Source organism: Catharus ustulatus, chromosome Z (genome assembly GCF_009819885.2).
Source record: "Catharus ustulatus isolate bCatUst1 chromosome Z, bCatUst1.pri.v2, whole genome shotgun sequence".
NCBI classification, from domain to species: Eukaryota; Metazoa; Chordata; class Aves; order Passeriformes; family Turdidae; genus Catharus; species Catharus ustulatus.
The window spans coordinates 20,190,449-20,215,711 of NC_046262.2; the positions used below are offsets into that span (position 1 = coordinate 20,190,449).

General features: G+C 36.3%; 2 protein-coding genes across 3 annotated transcripts in view; both read left to right on the forward strand.

The window, feature by feature from the left end:
• IPO11 (importin 11) overlaps positions 1 to 25,263 on the forward strand; it is a 96,948-nt gene that overhangs the window by 52,252 nt on the left and 19,433 nt on the right. For both annotated transcript variants that reach the window (XR_004420747.2, XM_033085610.1), the window contains exons 26-29: positions 1,588 to 1,668; positions 4,839 to 4,934; positions 6,437 to 6,550; positions 7,507 to 7,628. Coding sequence is in view for 1 of the 2 variants with exons in the window: in XM_033085610.1 (XP_032941501.1) it covers positions 1,588 to 1,668; positions 4,839 to 4,934; positions 6,437 to 6,550; positions 7,507 to 7,628 (413 nt within the window). In the remaining variant the exon portion in view is untranslated. The remainder of the gene's footprint in view (positions 1 to 1,587; positions 1,669 to 4,838; positions 4,935 to 6,436; positions 6,551 to 7,506; positions 7,629 to 25,263) is intronic.
• LRRC70 (leucine rich repeat containing 70) lies at positions 16,779 to 19,945 on the forward strand. Its single transcript, XM_033085611.1, has 2 exons — positions 16,779 to 17,080; positions 17,576 to 19,945. Exon 2 carries the CDS (start codon positions 17,587 to 17,589, stop codon positions 19,510 to 19,512), a length of 1,926 nt encoding a protein of 641 aa, XP_032941502.1. The 5' UTR covers positions 16,779 to 17,080; positions 17,576 to 17,586; the 3' UTR covers positions 19,513 to 19,945.

The following is a 25,263-nucleotide window of genomic DNA, read 5'->3' on the forward strand; positions in this document are numbered from 1 at the left end:
ATTGAGTCCCACTGTATGATAAAATTACTTTATCCCATTGAGAGTGGCTCCAGCCAGCGAGGAGAGCCAAACCTTTCTTACCAAGATAAAAACTGAAATTCTAGAACACCAAGTAGCCCTTTCTCTACTGGACTCTAGAAAAAAATGAGATTTCTCCACATCACTACTAGACCTGTGGAAGGAAACTGCACCTTCTACAAGACCACTGCTTCAACTAAACCACATCTGTCACTGCAAGAAGACTGCAGCCACTATTTAATCAAACTGCTACCAACACCCTGCCTGACAGGGTGTCAAGTTGTACTCTGACTTTGTCAGGGTTTGGAGTTTGTTTCTTTGTAGTACTGTATTTCTATTTTAATTTCCCTAGTAAAGAACTGTTATTCCTAATTCCCATATCTTTACCTGAGAGCCCCTCAATTTCAAAATTATAATAATTTGGAGGGAGGGGGTTTACATTCTCCATTTCAGAGAGAGGCTCCTGCCTTTCTTAGCAGACACCTGCCCTCCAAACTAAGAGACAAAGTCAGGACACAACCTGACACCCTGTCAAGGTGACACCTGTCAGTCAGGGTATTGGTAGCAGTCCCATTAAATGTTGGCTGCATTCCTCCTGCAGTGACAGATGTGGTTCAGTTGAAGCAGTGGTCTTGTAGAAGGGTGCAGCCTCCCTCCGAAGGTCCAGTGATGATAGGGAAAAAAAGTCCGGTTTTCATCTGGAGTCCAGGGAAAAGAGGGCGACTTGGTGTCCCAGAATTTCAGTTTTTATCTAGGTAGGAAAGACTGGACTCTCCCTGCTGCTGGAGCAACTCTCAATGGGATAAAGTAATTTTATCAGTCACACAGTGGGACTCAGTGGGCCATTAGCGGAAGATAACTCCCTGGAGGAAGGATGGGGTGTGCAAAGATAAAGAACAATGCCCTACTGGTTTCAGTGGATGGCCCATTAGCAGCATATCTCCCACAGAGATCAGGATCACTGCCCCCCCCCCCCCGGTCACAAAAGATAGTGATAGAATAGATACTTTGTTCACATCCTGTATTGTAACCCAAGACAGCACGGCTGGCGTGATTGTTACTAATTCATTATGTTGTGGCGCGTGGATCCTCACTGCAAAAAAATATGTTGTGGCGCGTGGATCCTCACTGCAAAAAAAAAGTGCACCTTATAGTCCGGTGGGCCTTATATAGGGACAAAGTTCAGAAATTTGCTAACTCCTGGAGGTGCACCTTATAATCCCGTGCACCTTATAGTCATGAAATTACTGTACTCTTATTATCCTGCCAGGTTAAAATGATGAATATATGTTCCAGCAAGAATTCAACTAGAGATATTATGCCTTGTTGTCACGCCTTCTTTGTTAGAAAGTTAATTGAGATTGATTGTTGAAATGTCCTGCAATGTTTAAAAAGCAACAAAATGCTTAGATTAGATTTTAATTAGTTTCAAATTATGAACATTTTAGCAGATACAGTCTTTGAAGATAAGCTGGGTCTTTAGGAATGCGTAGACCCTAAGGAATTGAGTTTTGAAAAATATACATATAGAATGCATTACAAAATGCCTTCTTTTTAATTTTATTTCAGATGTATGCTGCTGACTTATGTCGGTCGTTTTGTGAGCTTTTGAAGGACATAACTACTGAAGGCCAAGTTCAAGTTTTAAAGGTGGAGTATAATGAAAATAATATCCAGAGGCTCAAATCTGTACATGTAATGTTTTCACGTAGAATTTAGAACATGTAGAACATAAAGACAAATGTATTTAGCAGAATTTGACATTGGAGTTTAACCATCAGTGGTGGTTTAACTACTTATTTGAAGCCTGTGTATGTGTAGAGAGTTAGTGAGTGTGGTATGTATGAATGTGGTCTGCATGAAATTCCTTTGTGTACATACTTCCATTTGTACCAGACAGAGTTCAAACAGTCTTTGTTTGCCTTTGGTGTAAGTCGCTATTGTAACAACTGTAACTGCTTAAGTTGCTAAAGGCTTTTCAAAGCACTAGAAAGTTATATTTTCACACAGCCTTCAAATGGTGTTGTGGAACTTATGACTTTTGAAATATTAATAACATTAATTTGGCTATGTCTTTTGAACAATTTCAGGAAATTAAGTTGGAATACGCATTGAAAGATAACTGAGTAGTAGCTGTAGTGTACTACTACTAACATTTCCAGTGGTTGCACTGGCAGAGGCCTCTGTGTTCCTCAGGAAAACTTGGACTTGGACTTGAATTAAATTAATTGCAAGTATATAAATTGGATCCCACCTGTCTCCTTGGTGGATTGCACAACTGCTTCCAGAATCCAGGACAGAAAACAACTGGTGAAGTTGATATATTCCCTGTTTGCAGTTATTGCTGTGAGGAGCTTAACGCCTCTTGTTCTGAAATTTCAAATGTCAATTCCAGTCTATCAATGATACTATTTAAAGTCTGTAGTTGAGCAGCAACTTTTAATCAGATATCTAAAACGGAATTACACTGCTAATACAGAATCATTTATTCACTTAGGCCCCAGTGTGGCCTTGCATTAACTACAAGATTTGTCTAGTATACTTGGAACACTTTCCTAGTATGCCCTCTTGATTCTAGAGGGAGGGATAACTGAGCTATCGTCCTTATAAATATTTCTAGAAAAAGTGAAAGCTTTGTCAGGCTTCTTTTTTTTGTTTTGCTGACTTGTTAAACAACAACAACAAAAAAACCAACCAAACAAAAAAAAACTAACCAGAAAACCTCCCCAAGAAAACCAAAAAAACCTCCACCAAAATCTAGATAAGCATTGGGAACAGAAACACCCAGAGGTGTTCTTTGAAATAGTTTCCTACAAACAGCTTTGGCTGTAATTAAATTAATAAGGTTGAAAAATACTAATTTGGACTGGTAAGACTATTTGTTGCAAGATTGCTGAGGCTTGATGTGACTTGATTTTCTAATTATCTGACACAGACAATAAAAGGTTTTAAAACAAGACTGTGAGAGCAAAGGAGTTGGCCAAAACTTCCAGCACTCAGAAAGATGTTTTGCCTCTGTAGACAATAAACCTCTTTAATACCTCTGCATATTAAAGGTCTACAAAATTGAGAGGCATTCACAAAGGTCAATTGTTTAACACTTTTTCTTGACACGAAAAATAGAGTATTAAATGAAAATAGTGGGAAACAAGGTTCAAAAAGGAGAAAAAAGTATTTAGGAGAGATTGGTCAGGAGCACAGAAGAGTTGGTCCTTGTTGAAATTCCTTTGAGGTGGAAATAAATGGAAACCAAGAGTGTTTGAGTGAGGTACCTTTATCATACCTTTATGTGCTTTATAAATACATCAATGTGTTCATGCATTTGGCATCACTATCTTTACCTGGAAGTAGGGGTGAGGAGCCCTCACCCGTTACTCTCACATCTCTCTTGGTGCAAGGGTGGAGCAGAAACATCTGGGCAAAAGAAAAACTGAAGAAGGCAGGAAAACAAGTTACTTCAGGGAAGAGTAATTTCACGATTATAAGCCGCACCATTTTGACTAAAATTTTGGTCCGAACCTGAAGTGCGGCTTATAATCAGGTGCGGCTTATATATGGACAAAGAACGAAAAGTTGCTGTTTTAGTTTGGAGCACAGGTGTCTGCTAAGAAAGGCAGGAGCTTCTCTCTGAAATGAAGAATGTAAACCCCCTCCCTCCAAATTATTATAATTTTCAAATCAAGGGGCTTTCAGGCAAAGATATGGGAATTAGGAATAACAGTTCTTTTCTAGGGAAATTAAAATAGAAATACAATACTACAAAGAAACAGACCCCAAGCCCTGACAAAATCAGAGTACAACCTGACACCCTGTCTGTTGGTAGCAGTCCCATTAAATGATGGCTGCATCCTCTTGCAGTGACAGATGTGATTCAGTTGAAGCAGTGCTCCTATAGAAGGTGCAGTTTCCCTCCGGAGGTCCAGTGGTGATGTGGTGAAATCCGGTTTTCCTCTGGAGTCCAGTGGAGAAAGGGGCTCCCTTAGTGTCCCAAAACCTCTGTTTTTGTCTTGGTAAGAAGTGTTGGGCTCTTCCCCCAGGCTGGAGCAACTTCCAATGGGATGCAGTAATTTTATCAGTCACACAGTGGGACTCAATGTCCATTAGCAGAAAATGACTCGCTGGAGGAAGGATGGGTTGTGAAAAGATAAAGAACAATGCCCCGCCTGGTTTCAGTGGATGGCCCATTAGCAGAATATCTGCCGTTGAGATAAGGATCACTGCCCCCACCCTCAACAGATGGTGATAGAATAGATACCTTTTGTCACGCTCTCTATTGTAATGTTTGACTTATAATCAAGTGCGGCTTATAATTGTGAAATTACTGTACGTGGGGGGAAAAGAATAACAAAGGGTAAAGAGTTTAAACATTGGGAACCAGAGCAAGGTACCTAGAATAAGACTTCTGAGAACACACCTGGTAGGTCTTAAATATTTTCTCAAAAAAGTGACATAAAAAAACTGTGGAAATATGCCCTAAATGCTGGTACTTCACCCTACCAAGCATCTCAATCTGCTGCTTTTCCTGGCACCATAAGAAGGTCCTTTTTTCCAAACCACCTCATCACCTGGGCCTGGGCCATGGGGAGGCTTGTGAGGTGCTTGGCTAGGTGGGTTTCATTGACCTGTCGGCTTTCACCAGGTGCCAGATTTGCAGGGTATTTTACTAGAATATAGTTTCAACAATCTGGGGTTTGCTGGTATTTAATAGCAAGCATCCTGTGAGCATTTTATATGTGTACACAAGTACACATGGTTTAAAAGCTTTGGTTAAGATTTATGAATGTGCTTTATTAATGGTCTAATTTGCTTTTGTTCTTAAGGTTGTAGAAAATGTCCTAAAAGTCAACCCTGTGTTGGGTCCTCAAATGTTTCAACCCCTTCTGCCATCAGTATTCAGGGGGATTATAGATGGGGAGGTAAGAGTTATTTTAACTACTCTCTGCTTTTCCTTTGGAAAATGACAGTGCCTTCCATCATCTCCAGTTTTCATATTGATGTTGTATTTTCTCTTGTTTTAAGAGCATCTTATAGATTTTTGACATTTAGTTTAAAAGTCTTTGAAAGTAACACAGTAGCACAAGAAAAAGCAGCCTATCTATCGCTTGTTTTGTCATGTAGTGTTTTAATGTTTGTTTTAATAACACAAATTTTATTCTGCTGTTCCACTGTTCCTTAACTATCGACACTTTTAAGAGATATAACATTAGACCTAGTTTAACCCTTAGTTGGTGTTGGAGTTTTTTGTTGTTTTGGGGGGTTTTTTTGTGAATACGCATACTATTCTTTTTTAATTGTGCCTGGACCAGAGAAAAATAAACTGAACCAGAAGATCAACTTGACCTTCTTTTCATAATTGGCATATCTAATATGAAGGGTTGAAGGGTGTGAGAATGGTTTGTGTGAGATAGGGTCTTTAAGATTTTGCTGGCTTATATGTCTTAACTTCTTGCTTTTTTCCCTTTGTATTCCACAAACTTCTGTGTTGGATGAAAACGAGTAAAATCAAATATGTTTTAACTGTGTTGAACCTTTCAGTTCTAGCAGGAGTCAGTGGGTGGAATTCTTCAAACTTTTTGACGTCTTTGATCAAAACCTTTGGTTTTTTTCCGATTGAAGACTTTCAAATATCAATATGTGGCTCCAGTTACTGAGTTGAATAAGATTTTCAAATTTAAGCCAAGTAATACTATATAAAAAGTACTTTCTGCTGTTCAAAGCACAAACATAGAGAGTGGGTTATTAAAATGTTTTCTGATTTAAGACTAATTAATTTATTATACCCTATTCAGAAGGTATTAATCTGTATTAGTATTTTCAGGTAAATGTTGGCATTTTGTTTTTCAAGTAGGCTGTTTTACAAATTACAGTTATGTTGTTACTTCTGAATTTAAAATCTATAGCTTCTTTTAAAAATAATAACGAAAGATAATAAACTAATGAAGATAATAAACTAGTTTTGAGACACCGGCAGATTAGTTATCGGCAAATGTATTTTTCATCTGAAAAAAAGTAACAACTTCAGAAATACTAAGTGTTCTTAATGTTACTGAAATTGTAAGCAGTAACTTGGAACCATAATCAATTTCAAAACCAATTTTTAACAGTACAATAAGGTGTTAGTACCTTAAGATACAGGTTTTAAAATAAAAGTCACCTTACAAGTTGTCTTGGCTGTTTGGATGAAATTGACTGTGAAATTGATGTAGTTTTCATATTGTAATGACTGAGAACTCTGGTGAACCTTGCTCACTGATTCTTCTGTTCCTAGAGCCTCTTAAATTGCTATTTATAATGTAACATTTAGTAAAAAATGTAAGGGATGCATACAAGTATTTTCGCAGTATTGCTGCTGTATGTGTCAAATATTTTCCTTTTGCTTAAAATAAGCACGTTTTGATTTGGTTTATTTTTGTTTCAGAGATACCCAGTGGTGATGTCTACTTATCTGGGGATCATGGGAAGAGTTCTGCTGCAAAATGCAAGGTTTTTTTCATTACTTTTGAACCAGATGGCATGTGAATTGGGTCAGGAGGTAAGGTTTATTGTCCTTTTGTATCCTTTTGGGCTTTTTGTGTCATGGTATTTCAGCAGTGTTACATTAGGAAGTCTTGCTTTCTTTTGACCTGAAGAAACTTTCCCCTCTGTTATCTGTGCTTGTTCCTGCTCAGTTAATCTTGAAAAGGGGCTCTCGCTCCTCTTTTTCTCCTTTCCCTGAACACCTTGTAACAACTTTTACATGTTGCCATAATTACTTGCAACATTCCATTAAAATTTTTACATAACCCTTAAATTCTCTTCTTGCTGCATCCCACAATTAACTGTGTAATTAGCCCCTTCACATGCCATTGTCGGGTGAGAATTTCTTTCCCTGTGCCATCTTGATGGGTCTTGCAAATGGAGAATATTCTAATCATTCTCGCAAGTTTCTAGAGTATCAGGTTCAGTGGGCTTCAGTTTCACTGGTGAAGTTACTTTTGCTACAGTGAGGATCTTTTGATACAAGTGTTCTGTTAGATCTTTAAGTGAAATTTTAGTCATTTACTTTTCTGGTGTGTAATAAAGTTTTCGAACAAATAACAACAAGTCTTTTTTTTTTTTCTTATTGTTTGTTTTTTAATTTGTCACTTTGTAGATAAAACAGAATAAGAACATGTGCTTGGTTTCTATGACACTGTTTGGGGAAAACTGAATAATTTGCTGTCCTGAATTAGTTCCTTCTTCATAAATGAAATGCATTTAATTTCAAAATGCATTTCATTTCAAAATCTAGGTTACAACTAATGGTATGGAGGGTTCAGGGCCTGGAAGAAGCATTGTCAGAAAATTTTAAAAGTACCTGTTGCTTGTTACTTCTGTTGTGTATACAGCTCTATGGTATCTTTCCAAGATAAAAAAATGTATTCTGTTGCTAGAAAAATTAAAATAAGTTATTTTCTAAACACACTGATGTACACATGATTGAAAAGGACTGTGTGTTTCCCAATGCAGTTGGACCAAATTCTTGGTAACATGATTGAAATGTGGGTTGATCGGATGGATAACATCACTCAGCCAGAAAGAAGAAAACTTTCTGCTTTGGCATTGCTTTCTCTTCTGCCATCATTGAATGGGTAAGCAAACACGCAATGCCTTAAATAACAGTGCTTCAACAGCTCTGGGAATTATTTTTAAAGTATTTCACAATTCTGCAGCTAAATATTGCAGTATGAGTAGTTTTATTTACTTTTCTCCCCCAAAAGAACCTTTAAAAAGATAGAACTTCCATGCTACATTATATTAACTTATTTGACTTCATAGCAGTAACCTTTCTTCCATTTCATAAAGTAAAAGTGAGGAACCAGCACTGCAGATTTTATTGTTGATTCTCATATTATCTTGGAACTGTTTGCTTCTCTCATATGTGATTAAGTAGGTACTTTAGTTGACATGTTACTATTTTGGTGTCCCTTCTAAGGAACAATGTTCAGTTTTCTTTCCTGTTGTAGGTAATCTGAACTTTCATCCTGGTATTCTCCTTTATGACATTAAATGGAAGAAAGAGTTGCTGTGAAAGACTGTGTTGTTGCTGTGAAACAGTTTTTGAATTATAATATTATAGCAAACAGATTTTACTGTTATCCTTTCAGTAGCCATCATCATTGCTGGATATACATAGAAAATGAAAGTTTTAAATGAAAAAGCTGAATACACTGGCTTCTAAGTTGTCAATACTAGAAATCATGTATTACACGTTTAGATGAGAGTTCAGTCCATAGTTACCTTCAGATTATTTTTATCTGCTTGACATTCAGGAAGACAACACTGCATGAGTTTACATTTAGTCTGCTGTGTTTCCTGAACAGTCCTTAAGTATTGTCTGTTGGGAATTTAGATGTTGCTCCCAAATCCTAAAAGCTATGCTAGTATCTGTAGAATATGTAGTATCTGTCAGAGCCATAGACGATGTAGTCACTATCTTAAAAAAAAATAAATCAGGGAACACGTAGGTGTAATTTAGAAGCTTCATTGCTTTTTATATGCATGGAAATTTTTTCCTTTTTTTGTCAGGGGGATAGTCAGGATAACTCTCTAGCTAAAGGTGAACCAAGCAGCTGCTATATAAAAGGTTTTTTCCCAGTAAATATAACAGTATTATGTTGTTTTTAAGTATATTTGAAATGTTTTTTAAAGAGGTGGTAGCTAGAATTTAAGGTCCTGAACTACATCTGTCTTCCTGTGAAGTTTCTGTTAAAGAGAGGAAGGAAAAAAAAAATTCCTTTAGATAACCATGTTATTTTGAACTATGTTCAGCTGTTCCAGATTTCCTGCTGTAAAGCCAATTATTTCTGGCAGTCCTTAACATAATAAAACCTTCTGCAAATGACAGCTTTATTTTTCAGTTACTCATACCACTTAAGAAAGTTGCTTCTCAAATAAAAAGCCTCTCTTTAGTGGATGTATTTGTGTCAAAGCTATGAAAATTTCACTTATGCAATTGATAGACTGCCAAACTTACCTTCAGACAGAGTGTGTGAAATGGATTCTGTCAATTGATTTTTTTCTTTTACTATGACAATATGAGTCATTCTGGTTTTACTGTATCTCGGGGATTATGCTACACGGACTTGATGCATCCTATATCCGTAGGCTTCTTGTGCAAGTCCATTTCCAAAGTTGAAGCCAAAAAAATTGTTTTAAATAGAATGCAGAATTTTTTAAGAAAAGCTAAAGTAATTGTTCCTGTTGGAATGCCTTACTAACCGGTTTCCTGATCAGATTTTACTTTTGGTATCCAAGGTAAGTTCAAGATTTCTCAACTGCGGAGGCAGAACAGAATTTTGTCTTCTGTGGATGGCTGATGGGCTGTCTTGGGAAGGCCAAGGTGAGGGTGAGATTCTTCGCTCAGCTTGCTCAGTGGCAAGCTCAGATTTTCAAGGTTCTGCTATAAGGAAAACAGGCATCTGTGCTGTGTCTAACACTTGCTGTGAACTTTCTTCCTTTTGAAAAGAGAGGAAAGAGAGGGGGTAGGCTAAAATAGTGGGGGGAGAATGAAGATAGCATGTAGTCTCATTCTTCCGTCAGAGTTGGTTTATGGATAAAACGTTAGGGAAAGTATTAAATGGTGACCATTTTATTCTCCGTGTAAACTCTATTACTTCATAGATTTAAATGTTTCTCTAGTTAATGGTCAGGTTTATAATTACAAATATGTGGAACTCCACACTTTCTGTGTTTTAGGGGAAGGTAAAACTTCATTATTAATTTAAAGCCAGTTTGACACAAATAATTTTGTTTCAAGTACAGTATCTTTGACAGTATCATAAGTGAAGGGTTTTAGAGCAGATAAGAAAGGATTTGCTGCAGAGTTGTTCACAGTGGCTCTTGGGCTGACTAGTAAGCAGGTTATAAAGTAAAAAATTGTAATTGTCTCATCTAGGCAGTGCCATCCATAGAGAGATGTAATGCCATGCTTCTGCTATCAAAAGTAGTGCTGCATTTTATTCATGTGTGCGTGTCCTTCAATCTAGCATCCTGTTTATCTTCCCACAGCTGTACATCATGTTAGTGGTTAGAAATTCATATTAAAAAAGAACAATAAGTACTGCTTTCCTGATTAGTGTGTTGCAGCACCTTTTCACAGAACAGTAATTTCCTGGTATTACTTAGGAGTTTGCCCAAATTAAATGTGATACAATTGTCTGCTTTTGCTGTCCAAGTGTGGTCAATTAATATTAGCAAGATTTTTGTGTGTTTGACAGATAAATGCATTGGCAATATTTTCCATATTTTGTATTCTTACTGCCTGTTTATCACTCATCCATCCATGTGCATTTTCATAAATTTATTAAAAAAATCTTACTATTTGATAAAATAGGTGAAAGACTTCTGTCTTCAAACTGTTGTATGTAACAGTGGGAACCAGTAAGTTCAGGCAGTAAGGATGCACTTGTGGTGTTAGTGTCTCCATGTTCAGTGCTTGAGGAGAGTGTGGATAGACACACAGTAGCTCTAACAGGAATGGCTTTTTGAAAAACATGCAAGGTCTTGAAGTTTTTTGGAGGAAAATTGTATTTGAGCTAAAGTGTGAGACATGACATGTGACAGCAACCTGGATGAGTAAATTCACAAATGTTGTGATTTTCCTACTGTCATAGTTCAGTCATATTTGCACTTGTCTACCACCTTAATGGTTTGTTTGTGAATATACAGCTGCAAGAGTACTCTTTGAGACTGAGTAGTTTTATTAGAAGTGCTCTTGGTCCCTGAAATAGTGCCTAGTCAATATGGTCAGTAGCAGCATTCTACCTCTTATTTGTTGTGGAAAATGTGTGGGCCTCCTCCACTATGTAGGGTTCTGCATTTTGAGCTCTTCAGCATCTTTTGTAGTTCCTGATGCTAAAACATATGCCCTTCTGCTACCTATAGCTGTCATCTGTTGGAAATAATTAACTTGCTTATTGCAGTATGATGTCAGTATTAAGTGTTTTGGAATGTCATTCTATGGTGATATTGAAAGCTTTTAATGATTTATTTTGCAAAGTAGATATCTTTTTTACTCTTAGAGTTGCTTGTATTTTAGTAGAACACAAACAGCATTGAAAGATGCTGAACAATGGTAGGAACGTTTATTCTTTAATAAGGAAATGGAAACAGATTTTGGAAGCATTATAGTGTCAATGATCAGCCTGGTTTGGAGTGGTACCTGACTGTGTTGAAAGCTAAGCACTCCCCTTCTGCAGGTGAGTGTTATTTCTGCTATGTCTGTCTTGAATGGGAGACTGTCAAGTTTACTTAAAGTCAGCTTTCCAAAACAGGCTACTACTTATGGTCCTTGAGCATAAACTCATTTTTGGTGGACCTACCTGTGTAGAGTGGTACTATTCTTAAGTAGAGGAGAGCTAAAAATATGAAGTATTTTAATTTCTTTCATCATTTTGGTTTCTGGTACATGAGTAGTTTTCATTTTACCCCTTTGAATCAAACATGTTTATGTATTGTGGTGAAAGGGTTAAGAGATTCTCCAGGTTTCTAATCATTATGTAAATGAATGTCTGCTTTTCTTCATTGTGTATCAAGTCTGATATGTCAGCCAGTATGAGTTCTGCCACTTAGATAATTGGCATTTTGTGAGTGTAAGTACTTACAGTATGCAATTATAAATCTTCATTAGGTTATTATAGAGATTTGCTTCTGTCATTTTTTAAAATTACCTAGTTAGAAATTTTAATTTTCCTCTCAAAAAGTTGTCTATATGTGATGTTAGTAAATGACAAGAAGGTGCCTAATAAAATGTCATTTTCTCCTCAGGATAGTTATGTCCTCATTTAGAAAGTCTGAATTTCTTACATAATTACTTGCACGTCCTCCTTTTTTTATAGGGATGATACTCTGAAGCTATTTTATCTTCCCCTCAATTTTTTAATCTCTCTAGTTGGAGGTATGCTCACCCATGCCTCTGATAGACAATTAACATTTAAAGGAGCTCTTTAAATTATGATTTTGCAGTTGTCATCAGTGTTTGGCCTTGGATTTATTTAGCTTGCCTGACAGGTAACAGCGCAGCTCTAATGATAAGAGTGAAAAATGTGGCTTTAGTCTTGGTGTGAGTATCAGAGTCTGCATATTCAGAAGGTAACACAGAGCATTGACAACTTCTTTAATTGCACGTCACATTATAGCATTGGCAAAAGGATGCACTTACTGCATAACCTTAACCTTTCCTTGTTTAGTCTCCATCAGTTTTTCTCCTACACTTGATTGCTAGCATGGATTGGTCAGGAGTATATTGTCTTTTTCCTAAGACCCTTAACCCTTGATTTCAAGGAAAAACATACTAAATGATAGCAAGGAATTATGTCACTAATTGCAGCTAAACAGCTGCAAAAAAATAAACTGCAGTCATAAGGGTTTGGTTGCTGCTGATATCTTATTTTTGTTTATGGTTTATATAAAATATTTCAAAAGTCTTTCCTAAAACTATTCTAATTACAAATTACCATAAAATTTCAGATTTTAATTATATAAAACACAGCAAAAGATTACAGACTAACTAGCTTCCTTCAATCTCTTTGCAATGTATGGTTTACATGTTTGCAAATTAGATACTGAATAAGTAGTGACTGAAGTATAGCATATTACTAAAAAAAAAAAAACAACCCCAAACCCTAAACATAGATTTACAGCTATTTTTGTGCCTGGGTTTGTTTGAGCCATTTTGGTACATCTGGTTATCTCTGTGTGCTGTACTCTGTGAAATCTGAGACTGCCTGAGAGTAGCTGAGATTTTTCAGTGACTTTCTTTAACAGTGCCAGACTATTACGATAAGATACCAGAAGTGATAAACACCACAACCCATGTCACTAGAAGACCTTCTGCAAATAAGTACTGAAAAATAATGTTTCATATTCAAAAAATTTAATGAGAAAGTGAGTTTTTAAAACAAATCATCAGGTTCTGATATTTGAAAAATGCCTAAGTACGAAAAAAGCTTGTATTTTTAAGAAATAGCTTTTGTATTTTGTGTGTGGGTATTCTCTGTAGTAGTTGTTAAGAACTGTTGAAGTTCTCTCTCTCTTTTAAATATTTGGAGCTATCAGTTGCTAATGCCAAGTGTATGCCCATCCTGTCTCCTAAACTAGCAGGCAGAGTGTGGTTTTGCAATTGAGTTTAGTTTTGATTAAATTTCTAGCAGTTGAAATTTGGGAAATTAAATTGAGTTCTTTGGACCTTTTGGTTTGAATTGCATTCATATTAAGTACATTTATACTTTCATGATTTGAACAGAATTGCTAAATATTGCAGTGGAAAGTAAAGGCTAAAGCTATAGTGTTATTGTCAGCATGTCACATCTGTGCATTACATTCATGGCCAACCTTTTTTATGTTACTGTTTTGTTCACAAACTTAGTGGTTGCTCCATAAAAGACTTAGATTTCTGAGTAAAGAGAAGGAACTAATTCTAACAATTTCTCAAAGAGAGCTTTTAGTTTCACAAGAACTTTATATCATATTATTTCACTGGAGTGTAAGGTCAAATTAGGTTTATAGAATGGAAACTTATTTTCCTGTCCTCAATGGGAAAAATAATTCTGTAGTTTTCATGTTGTGGAAGAGAGAAAATTTTGGTAAATGAAGCAGCAATTTAGGATTCTTACTGAAAGAGAAATATTAAATACTAGAAGAAATCTACAATATTTGAGACAATCAGAAATGTTTAGGTAAACTAAATAATGAGAAAAACAGAAAAGTGTTTTGGGATCTGATAAGTTAATCAGGTATCAACAGTTCACCTGCCTACTGCATGTTAATTAAATGATGTCTGTTCTACATAAGCAGTAGTTTAATTCCTGAATTGCTTTAATTTGTGGTCATTACTAGAGATGATATGGGCAGAAGGAAGTAGGTATTAGAAAAAATAAAGTTGTACAATAGCCTACCTGTGGAGAATAAAAGTAGAAGGAAGAAAGCCCTGCAAGAGCAGATGGTTGTTAAATACACAATGGGAAGGCAATAAATTGTTTCACTTAAAATAATAATTATAGTGCTAAAAATTGGTTGTCCTAGTTTGTGGACTTTAACATAATTTTGTAAAGATTATGAGAATGAAATCCCTTCTCAAAAATTGACTTTAGACCCTGTTTTTGAACTTGTTGCATGTTGTCTGCTATACCTAACTGGGAGTTGGATGACTAGTTTGTGCCACCTAATATTCATTATATTGGCTTTAATATAACATGGGTGCAGTGTGTGTATGTTCTTTCAATTATTTTTCCCTGTCATTTTATGCTCAATTTGACAATTTGCTGTTACTCAGACTCATGCTTGTATTTACAAGGAGTCCTTGTTGAACTAGATTTTAATGTTAAAAAGCCAGTATTAGTATATTTATATAAATTTCACTTGTGGGTTCAAAAATATTTTTTCTGTTACCATATGAAGCTGTATTCAGATACAAACCTAGTAGTTCTCTTGCTGCAGAAGAAAATTTGCAGGGAATAAAATATAAGCACTGCCTAGGCTTGTTAGTGTTTCCTGTGTTTTTTTATACAGTTTTCCAAAAGTAACAGATTTTATTGTTTAAGTACAAGCCAGTTTAAGAAATGCTGATCCAAGTTACGCAGTATCCCACCCCACCTTTTTTATGGTCTTCCCCAAAATGGTATCATTTATGGGGCACATAATTTTGTGTGTTGTTCTTAACAGATACTGCTTTCAGATACTTAAACAATATGTAGTATTAAGAAATAATAGCTCTAAATTACATTGCAATGAGATCTGCAAGCCTTTGGGTGCAGTATTGACAAAGTGTAAAACAGGACTTTCTCTAGATTTCCTTGTGCAGAATGGAAGGAACCATGATCTGAAATAAATTTTTTTTTCTCCCCATTTTGGGTGTGGGATTCAACTATCAGAAGAGTCCTCAGTGTGCTGAGAACCACAATAGAGATAGGGTTCAAGCAAAAATTTTGTATATATTCATAAGGTACTTTCAGTGCAAGACCACAGAGAAATTCAGCCACTTACCGGTCATCAGCTTTCTTTTATCTGGTCACTGCTCTACTGATTCCTTTAAATTTTGATACCATCTGATATACTGTACTGAGCTTCATTAATTCCTTTAGTTTTTCAAAACATGTTGCTTCTGATATTTTGCAAAAAGAGAGCTCTATGAGTACTTGCCTTCTAAAACTTTTTTTAAATGTGACTTACGTACTTCTTGTAGCTATAAAGGGTTGTTCCATACCGCACACCTTGGAAGAATAATTATTTTGTATTGTTTGTATTTTTTTTTTTTGACACGTATAGGTTTCAATATAAAGAGACGATAGATGGTGAAGTTTAGGTAGAAAATAATTTCCTGTGTGAAGTCACTTTCCATTTTTGACCAGTCCTTGATTTTCTCCTCATCTGACTATATTGATAATCTCTTTCTATTATTCTTATTGTTCTGTCCTCCGCTTCCAGGATACTTCACCAACCTTCCTGTGAATTATACAGTGTTTTTCTTTTAAGTAAATTACATGACATTTTATTTTACTTCTCTCTATGTCAACAATTATGTTAAAAACTGTGGGAAAATATAAGCATGAAAATAAATATTCAGATCTGAAAAATAATGTTTTCCTATTGATCTGTTGATATCAGCAAAAAAGAAACAAATGCAGTCCTAATTCTGGGTTGTAACTGATACAGGCTTTGTCTAAAATGGCTTATGGACCAATTATATTTACTGTTTCCTTATTTTAGACTAGATATTTGGAAGAAAGCTGCTTCAAAAGCATGTCCCTGTCTATTCTGCTTCCCTTTCTCATGTGTGTCTTGTATTTCAGATTGGATTATTTAGACAAAGACATTTGTGTTACATTTTACCCCTTAAGTGAACTCATGCTTCCTGTGTTGAGATCACTGTAGCTGAAGGGACTTGATGTCCCTGCTGTTGTGCCTCTTTTTTGGCTATGGCTACTGATGGTCTTTGTGATCTTTCTTTTGCTGAACAGAAGGTATTGCTGCGGTAAAATAATGGTATTTTAGTTACGTTGCTATTTGTAGGCTTAATCTCCCCTTTTCCCCTTTGATGATGTGACTGAGCTTTGCAAATATTTCTTCCCTGTGATGGATAAACTGAGGGTATAATCTCTGGTCCTTAAGCAAGAGGGGTATTTATAGCCCATGTAGTGTTTTTCTGCATAGGGACACTGCAGGAAACAAAAGCTGTGCATGAAGGGTGTGGCTCTCAGAACCAGAAACCATCTCATAGTCGTCTGTGGATAAATTTGCTTCTAAAAGGGTGCCATGAAGTGAGACATAACAAAGTGCTTGGGTCAGGTCAGAAATACAAGTACATAGCAGCTTAGCGCCACATCATATCCTAAGATTTCATAGATTTCTTTGGGATTGCTGGCAGGTTGTGCCTTGCCAGAGGGCAGGACACACTGGACTCTTCCCTCCACAGCATGTCTTTTTCCCCTCTCTGCCAGACCACTGGGATGTGTATGCATGTGGCAGCAATTTTGCTCTGTAGACAGAGAACAGCATAAGTATTGCTGCCAATTTAATAAAGCATTTCATGTTCTTGCTGAAAGATAAGGGAATTACAGGTAATGTAATAGTGCTGTTACAAATAGTTGTGCTTTATTCTAAAAGTTACACCTAAGATAAAACTCTTTTGAGCTCTCCTAGATAAATCAGTAGATTTGAAAAAACAAAAACCAAAAAACCTCCCCAACCCAAACAAAAAAAAAAAAAAAGCCAAACAAAACTCAGCAGTTACGGACTAAGATAGTTCTTGGTTTTCTAGAAACAAATCATTGAGATTTCCTTTCCAACAATACTTCTGAAGCACAGATAAAATGGCTTCCTGTCCCAGGGTTTCCTGTATCCATGGCAACCTGACTTTAGGCACTTCTTTCTCAGTTTCCTGAGCAAACTGTTGCAAACCCTGGAGCAAAAATGTGAGTGCCGTAGTACCCAGAAATACTGCCTTTACAAAAGTTTCACAGATTAATGTAGTTGGTCAGCTTATAACATAGTCCAGTGGACTGCAGGCTGCAAAATAACTGAAATAATGAACTTCAGATTTGAGGTAAGGAAATGCTTCTATTTGTTTTAAATGTAGCTGAGCTTTATAAAAGTAAAATTCAAATTGTAAGTGAGCTGCTGGTAAAAGGTAACTTGTTTAAAGTCGGCATTTCTACTTGAATGCTTTTGAAACATTTATTAGTGATGGTTGACTATAACAGGTAGTTAATATATAGTATCTTTAATTTAATAGAAGCTGTTATTTTGACATCTTAGATGCTTTTATGCTACAGCCAATTAAATATTTTCTGACTGTGTTAGCAGTATATTTGTTTAAAAGTCCATTTACTTACAAAAATTTTTTACAGTGGAATCCAGTTAGTAAGTTGGATTTTTAAATGACTAGTTTGGCGTGAGAGAATAATATGTAAAATACCAATCTTGAGAGCAATTTTTAGGACTGTACATATAGATTCAAATAATTATTAATAATTAATATATATAATGAATATATTTGAATTAATAATAATATTTGTATACTTCTTTTTATCTCTACTAGTGAAGTCAGAGATGAGTAAGAAGGCCAAAGACAGGGATATGTGTGTTCTGCAAAGTTCTCCACTCTGCCCACGAGCATTCCTGTACATATTTAATTGTTTTCTTTTGTTGCTGCTCCAGAAGGAGGCTTTTGGCTGTCCATCTGCTTGTCAGCTCTGCACAGGGAGACAAGTTAGCTGCCGTAATGCAGGGCTTTCAAGCATCCCATGGAACCTTCCAAAAACAACAATTCTTATTTACCTCAGTGGAAATAATATTTCACATGTCACTCCAAATGATCTAAGAGGCCTTCAGAAGCTTGCTGCACTCTACATGGATAACTCAAGTATTTTGTATGTACACCCAAAAGCTTTTGTGGAAGTCCCCAGACTCAGCTACTTGCATCTAAATAGCAATAATATTAAACGCCTGGATCCAGGAATCTTTGAAGGCCTTTCCAATCTTCATTGTTTATACCTTCAGAATAATCAAATAGCTTTTCTTCCCAGAGGATTATTTAGTGATCTTCTTTCTGTTAGATATTTAACACTTCAAAGAAATCGTCTCAGTATCCTTGGAAGTGGAACTTTCTGGGGCATGATAAGTCTCCAGATACTAAACCTAGCAAATAATAAGATTTCACGGATATCAGGTTCAGCATTTCATCATCTTGAAAATCTTGCATATTTGTTCCTTGAAGGTAACAACTTAACACTAGTGCCATCAAATGCTATTGGAAGGCTCAAAAATCTTGAAAGACTTTCTTTGTCTCACAATCCCATTGGATCAATTCAACCTTTTGCATTTAAGGGACTTAACAAGCTTAGATATCTGTCTTTGAAAAATGTCAAGCTAAAATGTGTTGCTGTAAATGGATTTTTTGGATTAAACAACCTTAGTCAGCTAATCTTAAGTTATAATGATTTAGAAAATATAAATTCCAGCACTTTTACTTTATTGAACAATTTAATATATCTACAGCTAGACAGAAATAAAATAGCCAGTATTGGCAATGGTACCTTTGAAAAAATGGGGCAGTCACTTAAAGTACTCAGTTTAGCATTTAATAATATCACAGAGTTACACCCTGAAGTGCTCAAGCCCTTGGTATCTTTAACCCATCTTCAGGTACATTCTAATCCTTGGAACTGCAGCTGCAAAATGCTTGCATTACTTAATTGGCTAGCATCATCCTCTGTTTCTGCAAAAATCCACTGTCAGAATCCCCAGAGTATGCGTGGTAGACCTGTGCATTATATGAAGTGGGCTTGGTTTTCAAGCTGTGTTGGCCCCACTGCTGGCCTGGGCTCTGCCCCGAGTCTGGGATCCATCGGGGTGCATCACAGAACCACCACTCTGCAGGTGGCCTGGCATAAAGGGAACAGGCACAACACATTGGAACAGTTTGCCACTGCAGAAGCTAAGTATTTTGCTTTCTGGGAAGGAGCTACAGCTACATCTTCTACCCCATTGCCTTATGAGGAATATGCTGTTGAAGTGCCATCCCAAACAGCTACAGTGTTACCAACATTGCCAGTGCAAATACCAGCAGAAACTATACCTACTAATAGAAATGTTGAAGAAGAATGGTTGTTTACCACAGATCCTGATCCTGTATCCTTAAAAACAGCCTTAATTTGTACACAACAGGTTGAAAAGCTGAATCAAGCTTTTGACATTTTACTAGCCTTTTTCATTCTGGCTTGTGCTGTTATCCTGTTCTTAACCTGTAAAATTATTCAGTTTAGGCAGAAACTAAAGGCGCTGGAAAATTCAGGGGAAAAGAGTATAGAATATTATGGCTTTTATCAGCCTAGCAGATACAACATAACTGACTCAGTGCAGTCTCTAACTCGGAAATCAGTGGAACATTCAGAACTGGACCAAATAAGGCTGCTCAAGCGAACAGCATCAGAAAGTCAGGCGCAGGTCATCTTGTTTGAACATTCATCATTGTAATCTATCTCATTTGATTTGATGTTAAATGTGATATGAAAAGGCAAGAAATCAAGAATTCAATTCTGTAGAAATACCTCTACCAATTAAAATCAACTGCTTAATAGAACTGTGGAAAACAGCACAATTTGGGTTCTGCATCATCGTTTGCTTACTGAATGTTTTGAAATTGATTATTTCATTATGTCATTTCAGTCTAACAGGAATACGTTTATTAGCCTCAGTCCCTGTTTGTAGTAATTGTTCACCTATGGTCAAGTGTGCATGCAGTATAAAGTGCCCTTTAATTTATTTTGCAGTTCTTAATGATGTAAGTTCCTATAGAAATTCCATAGCTATTGTGAAGCAAGCAAAACATCAGTTCTTAGTAGGATCGTGAAGCCAAGAAATCTTGGGAAATCAGAAAAAGTGTTTTGTGTGTTTATTGTAATAGGGTTTCTAGTCTTTCTCTATTAAATAAAGCACTGTAGAATAAAGTACATTTACAATTAGCTTGTTCAAACTCTCAAATAAGAGAAAAATTTCAAACTATACAAATTACATTTGTACCTATAGCATATTGTAATATACAAAGTTGTGTGTACAAAGTCTGTATAAAGAATATATTAAAGTAACTTTTTATTAGCGTGTATCTGTGTCATTTTATCAAATAACCCAAATTTGAGTTAAGAAAAACTAAATTTCTGTTGAAATTTACTGAAGTTTAACAGCCAAATTTATTATGTCTAAGGTGATGGAACTGTTTAATTATTGTCAATAGAAGATCATCATCTATGTCATCTGTGTAGTAATATTTGAGGTACCTTTTAGCTAGGTAAGAGGTACAAATTGAAGAAATACACTACACTGTAAATACATAATGATAAATTAATGGCTGAAAAAATTTACATATTTGGTTTATATTTGGAGGTGTCAGGTCTAGGTATGTGTTCTTAGTGAAGGCTTCATCTTCAAAGTAGGGATATTTTCCTATATAGTTTGTAGTTAACTTTTTCTATTTCTATTTCAAATCTTGATGTTCTGTAGTTGTCATGTTATGTCTTGTATATTGTACCTTTATTTTCAGCCTGAATTTCTATGATTTTTATTTTTCCATTTGTTACTTAAATAATTCAAATTTTATTCAGGAATTAAGAGTCATAAAACCATGTTCCAAAGAGCCCAATATTGTAAAGTTTTCAAGCAATGGGACTTAGTCTTGTAGATATTGTTTGTCTTGTACAGGCCTGTGGCCTAGAGATTTCAGCTGTGTTGTTTATAAGTTACACAGTTGACAGTTAGACTCAAGGAAAGGTGAGGAGCAATGTTAGACTTTCCTCCATGGTGTTGATTTAAATTGTGTGGAGGTGTGTTGCTGTTCCAGGCTCCAGCCTGAGCCTGTGCCATTCTCCGGCTGAGCCAGAACTGCAGTCAGCATTCCTTTTCTATCTCTCCTCTTTCCTGCTGGTGTAACTCCTGTGTATATCTGGGCTGTGCAGGTCCCAGTCATCCTGTTTGCTCATCTGCTGTTCTTTTCCAGAAGGGAAAAATATATTATCTGCTACCAGGACATATATAAATCTTGATTGCACTAAGTGGCTCAGAATGTGCAAGTGTGACTTCATTGTTGTTTGTTATTAGTGTAATGAAATAATACTGTATTTGACTGTAATTTACTGTATGACAGATCAAATACTTCTACAGAACACACAATTCAGGTTCTTGGACAAAAGCTTAAATTGTTTGGTATCACTTGAATAGAAAATATTTTTTAAAATAATTTTCTAACTTAAGATCAGATGTTAAATACAATGGACAAATGCTTCTAAGAAGGGAAAACACTGGCTGTAATTTGTGCACTTTTTTCCAGAGGCGGATTCACTACAATCTCTTCATCTTTAACCCATTTTTGTTACTTTGTCTCTCCTAATAACTCCTTGTGATAAATGCTAATTTTGTTTTCACTTAGTAACAACTGCATAATCAATGATTGCACAGTAATAGGTTCAGCAATTTTATGTGTTGTATTTCTAAATTTTTAATTTTACATGGGTACCTTCAGAAAAAATGGACTTCAAATGCAGTAGAAACTAGGTAAGTTTTTCTTGCTAGAAATGCTGCTGTGCCTTTGTTACAGAGGAGTTTTGGTAGTGCACAAAGATTAAAAACTGAATAAACCTAATTCTCAAAGAAATCTGCATGGAACAGCTCTGTTATTTTAGGCTCTTGTTTCCACAGCTACTCTTTACGAAAGGCATGAGGGGTTCTCTCTGTAGGTGCATCTTTTTCACTGACAAGCTGCTGTGGGAGTTGTTTGCCAGGTGTGTCTCACCATCTGCAGTGGTGGAACATGTAAGGAAACTGGTGTCACAGCTGTTGTGCAGCAGAGAGTTCAAGCAGTTGAAAACTATCCTTGGGAGTGAAGACATCCTCTGATATCCAGCTTGCCAACACAGGGATTAGACTAACAGGGCACTGAGAGATTTATTGTGCACTTTTGAGGGAAATGCCTTTCTTTAGCAGTCAGTGTCTTTTGTATTTAAATGTTCACGCCAGGAAACCATCTCTTTCATGTACATGTGTGGTTCATATGTGTATTAAAATCATTAGGGAATACATTAGAAGTCTTAGTTGAGTCTGCTCTCATGAAGCAAATTGGTGCTTCATGAAGATCAGATTTATTGTCAGTCATAGGACTCCCCTGGAAAGATTGTCTTAGCTCCTACTTCACTGCTTTAGGAGCTCCCTAGAACTGTGCAGCTCTTAAGGGGTGTATGTGTAATAATCATTTACATCACTTACAGTATGTGCAGGTCATCTCTATTTGTCCCACTCCACCTCTTTCTTTGGCTAATGAGATAATTAATTAAGCTTTCTCAGTATGTACACTAGTAAAGATAAGAAATCAAACTCTCCTTGGTGTTCGTTGCTTCATCCTGGTGAATGTAGAAAAACAAAAAATGTTTTATCTTTCATTTAATCTCTGAAAAAGTATTTTTTCTCTTATAGATTATTTTCTCATCTGAGGGATATGCAAAGTAGATGTTTTATTTAAGCACCACTAAAAATATGTCAAGACATGTTTTAACATGATGATAAGGACTGTGTCTACAGTAGTTGGCGATATAATTGAAGTAAAAATTGTGAGTTTTCACATCAAACCTCAGGATAGTAGGTTGTGTAGATAGCTATGTGCATTAGCAATTATAGACAGAATGAAAAAAAAAAGCCCCTATCTTTTTCACTTTCGAACATATGAGGTCTGTTTTGTCCTTTGCAAAGCTTTCATTCTTTTATCTGAAAACTTGTGCAAACTTTGAAAAGTAAGTTTCGAGATTTTTCATATGGAAGCTGCCATGAATGCTAATTTTTTTTCTTTATTGGTAAGATAAATTTTATTAACAGTCAGCATAAAATATTCTTTCTGTAATAAAAATGTAGTCAATAGATCTTTGAAACTGGATCGTGGAGGGTTTTAGGTTGTGACTGTGGACCTTTTACTTCTGCTGCATGCTAAAAGAGGTTTTGTCCCAATAATTATGAAGACTGGGTAGATATAAAACCAGTTGTAGCTTGATGCTTTTGTTTGTTTCATTGCTAATCTAGATTGTATGCAATTTAAGAAGGGAACTGCCCTCCTCCAGGTTTAAGATTTTAGTACGAAAAATATTAACTCTTCTGTTTTGAAAATTCATCTGAATACAGCATGGATCTTCTTTGAATTCGCTCTGTATGAGTTCTCTATTTCTTGAAATAAGCAGGCTAATTTTAGTCTCTTTGAAAAGGTATTACATTTGAGTGGCATGGCTTGCACTCATCTGTGAAAATAAGGCTTAATGCATTTGCTACTGAACTTTGAGGTTTCTTTTTTTGAAGCATGAGTCTGTGTGTGGTGTCTTTATTTTTCACCAGCATGTGTCTTGTGTTTTAGAAATAGTTGCACTGTTTATTGGCTCCATATCTGGTAAATATTTCAGTGGGTCTCTGGTAGGAAGAAGCTCATGTCTCATTTAAAGGAGAAAAAAGAGAAAAGGTATTATATTTACTGAAAGCTGCAGGCAAATTACATTTTGATAGGTGTTGAACATTCTTTATTTTCCTTAAAAAAACCAAAAAAATTCTCATGAATCTTCCACTAAAGAAAGAAGTGAAATACTGTTTCTCATTTATGTCATAAAGTAAGACTATCCTTTCCAAGAAATTAATGATTTCCTTATGTGCTTTTGTGGTAACTGTCAAGAGCAATGTTTTTGCCGCTCTGTGCTGATGAGACCCCAGTTGGAGTGCTGCATCCAGCTCTGGGGCCCTCAGTATGAGAAGGACCTGATACTTCTGGAGCAAGTCCAGAGGCCACAAGGTTAATAAGAGGAGTGGAGCACCTCCTGTATAAAGACAGGCTGAGAAAGTTGTGGCTGTTCAGCCTGGAGAAGAGAAGGTTATATGGAGATCTGACTTAACCTCCCAGTATCTGAAAGCGCCTGCAGGAAAGCCAGAGAGGGATTCTGTTCATCAGGAATTGCAGTGATAGGACAAGGGGGGATGACTCAAAACTGAGATTAGGTTTTGATTAGAACAAAATTCTTTACTGTGAGGGTGGTGAGGTGCTGCCCAGACAAGCTGTGGATGCTCTATCCCTGGAAGTGTTTAGGGCCAGGTTGGATGGGGCTTTGAGCAGCCCGGTCCTTTGGAAGGTGACCTGCCTGTAGCAGGAGCGTCAGAACCAGGTGACCTTTGAGGTCCCTTTCAACCTAAACCATGCTGGGATTCGTGCAGCTTGGAATGGAGGAATAATATAGGTATTAGACAGCATCCTGTATTATTAATTAAATGGTGTGTATGAGCAGGGCATAGCTTGCTTCTCCAGGGCTCAAAGTGTTCATGTTTGTTTTTTGCTGAATGTTCCTTGTCTGCTGTTGACATGAATCTGAGGGCCACTTGTTGGAAAACACTAATCTTACTCATGTTGGAAAATATTGACTGTGTTAATGGCATTTTCCTAGAGATGTATTTCAAAAACAATGATGAGGCAAGAGTCCTAATGGAGGTGTGGCAGGCAGGACCTCTGACTTGAGGAAACCTGCTGTGTCTCAGAGGGATCATTGTGCAGGTTGCTGAGGCAGCGTTCACTTTCTCAGCTGTGCTGTGAGGTCAGTAGGTTGTTTGCTTGCTGTCTGCAGAACCTCACGGAGATTGTCTCACAACATGTAATGCTTTGCTGTTCTGGATGTGATGGGGAAGCGTTTTGGCAAAGGAATAAGTGTCTTTTAAAATAGACTGCTGGCAATCAGGCAGTAAAAGTTTTCATTTTGTGGAATTCAGGAGTTTCAAGTCTGATGATACAAAACACACTTCAGATTCTGGCATTTAACTGAATTTTAGCTGAATTTGGAAAAGGGAACAGAAACTAATCCCTGTGAAATAAGGGATCATGAATGAAGTTGTAATTTTACTGAAACAAATATAGAAGGAATATCTTCTATGCTTAGTATTCTAACTTGATAAGCATTTTTTCCAAGGCATCTATTGCTATTTAACTGTTTGTTGTATGTGTGAAATTTTGCTGCGTTTCTGACAAGTTTCTCAAAAGCAGTTTTTATTGTGTAAGGTGCTACAGTTCATCCATGTCTTCAGTTTTTATCCCAAATAACAAAAGGAAATGAAAGAATATTAGGAAATAGATTTGTCTGTGTTAAAACAATGATCAACTGCAATCGAAATACAATATATGAACTTCATGTTTGATGCCTGTAAGTGAATTGAATGCGTCTGGTTCTA

Coding starts and splice junctions, on each gene's coding strand:
- LRRC70 (XM_033085611.1), top strand. CDS start 17,587: ATGAGTAAGAAGGCCAAAGACAGGGATATGTGTGTTCTGCAAAGTTCT.